The following is an 8,251-nucleotide window of genomic DNA, read 5'->3' as shown; positions in this document are numbered from 1 at the left end:
CTGCATTAAATAGTGTGATGTTGTGATATTTTACCTAAATCCAGACGTCCAAACGATTATCACTGTAGGCTACTTATAAACCACAGATTAAAAGCAGTTGTGTAGCGCCCTCGTGTGAAGCCTGCTCCAGCACAGGCGCAGAGTGGAGACGCAGGTTGTCCACTAGGAGGAGCTAAACTACCTGATAATGACCAAATGCCCCAGCTGGACAGATGTTTAACAGGAGTTGCATAAATTACGGGTTTATTTATTTGCAAAATGCTGCAAAATTCCCCACAAGCTCTAGATAGAATTTTATCTAATCTAGACCTAGGTCTCGTCTTCTGCCTGGGACAGTAGTATGCAGGATGTGTGCAGCTGTGGCAGGACCGCCCCGTGCATTCACATGCGGTCCTAACCCACTGTTGTGAGTCCAGCCCCTCCTGACTTCAGGGAGGAGAAGGCTGATTAAACGCACTTTCATGGCGCTGTCATGTTTCACTGCACAGTCCGCAGCAGTGCACAAACCCGGGACCTTTTGACGCGTTCGTTTCATGGAAGCTCCTAAAGTTTTTCTGCCACACTACAGACTCCACTCACGCGCTGTCCTTAAAGGCTAACTAACGTTACTTTACTAATGCTGTTTTATGGGTGAGCTTCAAGTTTGCAGTCTTGTAAAACATGCATTTACGCACGGTCCTTGACGTTAATGTAGTGGATGTACAGAAGAGGAGGAACCCATCCAAGCACTATGTGAGTTTTGAACAATTTAATATTTTCTATTTAGTGTTCACAAGTTACATACCACGGTTTTCAGTTGCATGCTCTCTAGGGCTATCTCACTGACCAGAGTAATCAAATCTAGCTGGCCCATGAGACGACTCTCAGAGGAACTGCAAAATCAATTAGTCTATCAGGTAAAATTGGATTAATTAACCTGAGAGTTGGGATCAATTGCTGCATCCATCTCCTGCAGAGGGCTGTGGCACAGGGGACATAGGACATTGTCCCAAGGGAGCAGACAGGAGGTGAGGAGGTTTTACTGGGAAGTCCCCACAAGGGAAAGAGGAGAGGAAGAAAAAATACAATTTCATTATCGATGAGCTAAGCAACAGAAAATGCTTATCCGGTTGGTCGTAGAGAGAGGGAAGAAGAATCCCTTTGTCTGGTGGCCCTGCTGTGAGAGTGTCACTTCCTTCAGAGGATTCATGGAGCAGGGGACTCGACACTAATGCCTGTTTACAGAATACAGACAGGATTGTAGGTCTGCTCTATAAACTGCACTTTTAATAAACACTTTAATAACATACTTTAGCTGGACAGGAAGGAGCCAACACTGGAGCCTGTTTTAACCACTATAATCAGACAAAGTTATTAAGGCTCTTGTGCAAAAACATCTAACATTCTCTTTCAACTCACTGATAATGTCTTTGGAGTATACCATTACTCTGTAGCAAATGGTAATAATAATGGCTAGGATGTATATGGTACTTCACAATTTTTAGCCATAACTATGAAAACATTGACAAATCTGCAGCAACAGCCTCTCCAATGCCCAATCACTCATTTTCACATAACATTCAGAAATTCAAGGTGGAACGTGTCTTGTCCAGTGACAGTGCAGAATAGAGCTAAGGTACACTTTATTGGCCCTATAGATACATTTCTCCTTTACATTTGACCCAATCTGCATGTTTTAGGTTGATGGGGGAAACTGGAGGGTACAAAGGAAACCCACCCACACATGTTGAAAAACATACAAACTCTGCCCGAGCCAGAACCTTCTTGCTGTGAGGACTGAACCAGCAATCTTTTGTTTATATGACACTTAATAAACCAAAGTTGTATTTTAACATGCCAAGTTACCTTCAAATGCATGCTTATAAAGACTAAAAGTTCTTTGTGTCTTCTTTGTGGGTCTTGGACACAATGGCTGTATGCGTAAGGAAAAGTACACCTCTTTTGCTTCCTCCAACGTGTTATAAATCAGACAGAAGTCAAATTCAATTATCCAAATGATTTCCTTTGTGTAAAGGTGAGACAAAATATCAAGCAGTTTTTGATAAAAGGTGGAGTTATCAAAACAACTGCATTGTTCCATTATTTTGCCGTACTTTAGCCATTGTCCTCAGATGCCCTCAGTAACCCCTTTCCACTTGTTTCTTCTGCAGTTTCTTCATGCTGTCTGTATCTAATTAGCGGGCTGCCTGAGGACTCATTTTGCCTGGGTGCGCTCACATCGTTTTTTATTGTTACAAACTGTGATCTAAATGAACAGAAGAGATTTTTAAGGGCTCACTGGTTTCCTTATAGATCGTCACCATATGTGCAAAGTTTGCTCTCATAAATGGTGCCTTCCATGTGCTTGGATTAAGATGCATTTGCCATCTGTTTCCAAACTTCAGTGAATGCATATGACTAAGTTTTTTTTTAATCATCATTTTTTGTCAGCTCTGCTGCAGGATGTTGTTAATTGCACCCATGTAAAATCACTATGCATACTCAATCTGTTTCCCTTTTTTTGGTGAAATACAGTTGTTTTCAGGTGACACAGCGATAGGGTACAATATCTGAAACATACAACTAAATAATATACTCTGCAACCTTGATATCCACCATTGAAACTGGACTGAACAGCATTAGAAATGTTAACTGTTCAGATATTGAGGTTTTGTTTTTAATTTCATTATGGACATTTCTTTCAAACTTGATAACGGTGCATTGCAAATAACTGTCTTGATCCCATGCGAAAAAAAACAAAACAACTGAATGTGCTGTCCTGACTTTTACTGTGTGTAGAACAGAACTACTTTCATTTTCCAAACAGATTCCTACCATCCTAATTATTCACCACATTGAATTTATAAGGGCTTCTCACAACTTTCAGACATTAGAACGGAGCAGTAAAACAACTATCATGCTAACAACATACTTCCGGTTTTTGGACAATAACACATTTGGTAATTAGATGCAAACAGCAGATATCTGTACTGGCGCAAAACTATTATTAAACTACATATCAGTCTAACCATTATAAAACAGTTAATACTTGAGGCCTATTTAAATCATGACAGACAAACGTAATGGGTTTACGTGACCTTTTATGACCTCCTGGAGTTAAGTCAGTCAGGAATGTCATTAGGTCTAAGTAATGCTAAAGTGCTGCTCTAATGCATTTGACAAAGTAGCTTCTTCTCCTAATAGCTCTGTTTTGTTTGCCTTCCTCTTCTCTAGGTTTACCTCATCAACGTGAACTACTCGGACTCCACTTCTCATGTCATCTACAGGAGATACAGCAAGTTCTTTGACCTTCAGGTGAGGTAACACTGGATAGAAAATGGAACTGATTTGACTTGTGTTTTAGGTTGGGCTTCTTGATGGGGTTTTAATCAGAGATCTAATCAGCAGATGGATCATGAATAATAATCATCATGGCTTCGCCCAAAATACAGAAATGCAGGGTTGGGTAATGTCCTGGGAACAGGGTTCTGGACTGGAGCTCGAGAGTGAAGTTTGAGCACATCCAAAACAGATCATTTACGAATACTTTTCCAAGTTGGACTCACAATATGAAAAATGAAAATAAAACATAATGTAATATTTGTAAGTAAGTCTCATGAAATAAGTTTAAGTAGCCTTTAAAATGTGGTGTCCTGAGGCGTTTCATTACTGTTTCATTTACATCAGCATGACCTCTAAAATTTCAACATACAACAAAAATTATGTTACTGATTAGTAAGATCATGTGTAAATTGCAATGTTGCACAACAGGAAAATACAAGAACAGGATGTGAAGGAGAGATAAAAAAAAAATAAAAATGAAATAGGTCATTTAAAATCACTGTAGTAAGACCATTGATGGGTTGAAATTAGAGATTCTCACGATCTCATTACTTTATATTAAATGATGATGCATTAGATTAGTCTGTAATCTTCAGACATCTATCCTTTTATACTTGTGTTCTAGAAACCAAAATATAACAGAATATTTCTAATATACTTGCAAAATGATTGCAAATGTTAATGTGAAAAAGTCAGAACAAACCGAGCTGGTTATGAGAAGATGTTAGTGACTATGTTTACATATGTAAACCTAAGACATGTATAGTTAAGATATATATGAACTAATACATATATTTTTACATTTTACATTTTGTGGGTTCAGAGGTTACTAGTGCCAATATATCAGGTAAACATCTTCAATGCCTCTGAGATAATTCCACTATGATAATTCCAAATTGAGGGAGCTAGCCTGCACCCTTTTATGGACATGTTAAACCAGTGATTGTCAGCCTGTAAGCTCATAAAAGTCCACGTCTGGCTTCTTACCACGCACTTAACCAGTCCTCCTAATGCTTGCTTGGCTGTTGACTGGAGAGAGAGGAAGCCCTTTGTTCTGTAGCCTCTTGCTAATAGCCAGGAAAATTCAGCTGGACTTGTGGAAACCCAGCGTCTTTCCTGTCTCTGTAAACATTAGATTTGTGCTGCCTGGGCGAGTTGGTCTGGCCATGTTAATCTACGAACAGCAACAGGCCACAGCTGTCCACACACCACCTATGGGAAGAAGAGGTAGGAAGTGCTTGAGGTTCAAAAGAAATCTTTTTTTTCTCCAAATGTTTTCATATAGATTTCTTCAATATCAACATATTGTGAGAGTGAGCCGGACAGATGGCATCAATGTTAATATACCGTAACCTTACCATATGCAAACACGCATAACTATTAAAAAAGTGGGTCAGATATAATCCTAATTACAGATATGTTCATGTTTTAAAAGTACACTAGTGTGCCGTAGTCTTGTCTCCATGTAGATGTTATCAATTTGCCTGAAAATTTCCACAGCATGGCATTATATGTATCTATCTGGCATTTATTCAATTACTGGTGATTTTATTGCTAAAACAATGACTTGAAAAACATGCATTCTTACTGTAAGTGGTGTTATCTCTCCACAGATCTGACCAATAACTTGACCTCGTGGCATCACTGTGCAGACAGGGGCTACACAGCTTGTATGGTCCGTGTAGTTTGAAATGTTACTAATTATTATTAAAATAGACCTGTGCTACAGTATATAAATAATCAAAACCAGAAAATGATGCAGCACAATACTTTACATATTGTCAGCCAACTTGTGAGTTCCAACCCACTGGCTTTCAAAAGTTATGAACATTTTTGTGTCACTGCCAAGCAGAAGCTGTGCCCTTTTCTCCTGTGTGCCAGACGACACCTACAGCCTGTCCCAAACACCATTATTCTCTGTTGTTAACAATTACATATTTTACTGTCTGCATGAAAACACCCACAATTCCTGTGACCATGTCCTCATTTTACCACAAAAGCTTGTTTATTGTTTTCAATACTTTACTTACTCATCCATCTATCTCCACATGTACAAGCAGGTGACACATGTATTTGAATAAATGCAAGATTCAAGTTTAAGTTTAATGTAGAGTCATACTGTGGAATATTTGAGGCACAGGAATAGCATCTCCATGGAGACGAGCTAGGAGACAAGCAGGTAGTGGACCCTGCACCAGAAAGTTTACATAGTTTATCTTAAAAAGCCAGAAGTGTATGCACCAAAGCATTACAACTACTGTAATAATGGCTAATGAAATTGACAGTTATTGATGAACTATTGCTATATTCTTCTTATTCTTCTCAGTCTTCTCACCTTTCATGACACCCAAAGTGCTTAACAGTGCCTTATTCATTCAGCTGCTGACTACTATTGTAGCCAGAGCTGCCCTGGGACAGAGTGACAAAAGCAAGGCTGCAAATCTATGTCATTGGCCCCTCCGATCAACTCCAACACTCACACCACTGTTATACTAACACCCCACTGTGGCACCCAGTACCCCCAGCAGTCTCCCATCCAAGTACTAACCAGGTCTGGCCCTGCTCAGCTTCTGAAATCTGACAAGAGCAGGGTTTACCAAGCCAGTACAGCCACTGTGTGAGATGTGTACATTATATGCTCATTTAAAAAACTTTGTCATTCATCTCATTTGTATCTCGTTTTCTAGCAGCTGTCCAGAATGTGCTAAGTTTTTAAGTCTTTTCAGTGGACTAAACAACTTATGGCTGCTCCTCTGGGATGTCACCATCATCTTTTTAAAATCTCATCTCCATTCTGCATATTTTTTGCTGACCCTGTGGTTGGGGTTTGCTCTTGTGTTAAAAGTGCACGAGGTTGAGTGCCATTCTGAATCCATTTGTTTGCACACAGAATAGTGCTGACTGGGCTCTGAGAGGGAAATGTTTTTTACACGCACATATTTGACATGAGCAAAAATGGTCAGTGTGTCAAATGTGAGGTTTTCCCTCCACACCCTTTAACCGCAGAGGATAGCACGAAAGGGTCAGGCATTCCAATAGGGGTTTGTGGAGAGAATACTAGTGTGGTTTTCTTTGCTAAATGATTCCAAAAGGTTTTTAGTTGTCTTTCCCAGGCTGAAACTCTGGCTTGAGAGAATTTGTGTGGCCTGAATACTTCATAATACATGATACATGCGTGATACATTTTTGGAGTTTAGTGTTTGTTATCAGACTGGGCGTGGATGAAGTTACAATAATCCATGTGTCAGTGTAGTGTAAAGTTCTTGTAAATTTGTTGTATTAATGATAGTGATATTTAAACCCAAATGGCACAGTTTGAAACAAGTAAAAGAGTATCTTACTCACAAAACTTGGATGAAATATAACAGCCTGTTCTGTGTTTGCTGGCTAAAAATCTCAAATACTGACAGGGTCAATTATGTCAAATAAAAGTCTTACATGCTTGTGGTTTTAAAAGTAACATAGATAGGGCTACAAGATTAATCACAACTGAATCGAAATTGCTATTTGAGTGAATGTAATTAGTAAAAGCTGCAATTTATCACCAGAATTTCCCCCCACAACAACACAATATCCTGTCTTACTGTACATAAATCCTGCTTAGCCTGTAGTTTAGATTTGTACAAATGTGATTTGTCTGGTCTGTTCATATTTGAGACTTTTTGTTGTCTGGATGCTTTCAAATGACCAACTTTAAACAGAATCCTATTATTAAAGCCTCAAAACTTCAAAATCTCAAATCGAATCGCAATCACAATGTTGCTCAGAAAAATCGCACTTCAATATTTTTCCCAAGTTGTTCAGCCCTAAATGTAATAAAGTTTAGCAATCCCTGTCATTATCTAAAAATATGTCAGGTGGGTCATATTAAATGCAAATATATATATTATGTTCATATATATATATTAAAATCCTGTCCTTATTAAGTATTGTTTTGAGAGATTGTATTTATATATTTGTCAGTGTCTTTTTATGTGATAAAAATATTGAATAATTCCAGCCACAATATTTCACAAGCAGTCATACTTTTTGCTTTTTTGCTATTGCCAAACTTTGTTGATGATGAACAAATTGGATAAACAAACATACAGCCAGTATTTCCCATTTATAAATGAGATTATGGTGGTCCAGGAGCCCCCCATATTCTGAAACTCTCCCCCATAGTTTAAAAGCATTGACATCACAAAATCACAATTTGTCACTTATTGTATTGCCATAAAATATGCTTACATATGAAATAATAGGCAATACATCACATTTACTCTCCACAAATTATGTAAGAGAAAATTCTGAATATAAAAATGATTTGTGCTACTATTGTCTGAACAACGCCTATGGGAAACACTGCATACAAGATGAACCTAATGAATGTGTACAGTAATAGAAAGCAGATGATCAGCTCAGGAAAAATATACAACTAACTTAATATATGACTGTAATCAGAGCTGCTACCCCATATCCCCTTTGCTGTAAACAATTGTGAAGAAGTTGTCAAAAACATGAGCCAGATCTGGGACAGGCTTGTTTTCCCACTCAGATTCCTCCCCACTCCTCCAGTCTGAGATTCCTCCTCCAACAAAGCCTTTGTCTAAAGCAACTCTACAAGCTACTCTGTCAGTGCCACACTATAGGCTAAACTACATATATTAATCAGTTTAAAAATACCACATTGCTAACTTTGCATTCACAATACTGTTTTGAAAAACTCTAAAATACATGTAGGAGCACACAAGGTATTCCAATTGTGTTGAAATGAATTGGGATCCTTCATTTATCAGTTCAAATTTAAGTGTTTTGTGTGCAGTGTTTACAGTGTGCACTCAGAATCCAACTTTTTAAACAAATCAAACAAGTAATTTTTCTTTTTTTTTTTCAAAATTTGTGCAGCGTTAATTGCACGTCATTTTTGTTGACATACTTTTACACATTT

The 8,251-nt window shown here is 38.2% G+C and overlaps 1 protein-coding gene across 2 annotated transcripts in view; it reads left to right on the top strand.

The window, feature by feature from the left end:
- The first annotated feature begins 407 nt into the window (after positions 1 to 407).
- Positions 408 to 8,251, top strand: part of LOC117382169 (SH3 and PX domain-containing protein 2A-like) — a 64,728-nt gene continuing 56,884 nt past the window's right edge. For both annotated transcript variants that reach the window (XM_033979236.2, XM_033979235.2), the window contains exons 1-2: positions 408 to 732; positions 3,214 to 3,294. In XM_033979236.2, coding sequence (XP_033835127.1) covers positions 661 to 732; positions 3,214 to 3,294 — 153 coding nt within the window. In that variant the 5' untranslated portion in view covers positions 408 to 660. The remainder of the gene's footprint in view (positions 733 to 3,213; positions 3,295 to 8,251) is intronic.

The sequence above is a fragment of the Periophthalmus magnuspinnatus genome, chromosome 15, assembly GCF_009829125.3.
Source record: "Periophthalmus magnuspinnatus isolate fPerMag1 chromosome 15, fPerMag1.2.pri, whole genome shotgun sequence".
In the NCBI taxonomy this organism is placed as follows: domain Eukaryota; kingdom Metazoa; phylum Chordata; class Actinopteri; order Gobiiformes; family Gobiidae; genus Periophthalmus; species Periophthalmus magnuspinnatus.
Note: the sequence above shows the minus strand (reverse complement) of the source record. Positions and strands in the feature narration are given on the sequence as shown.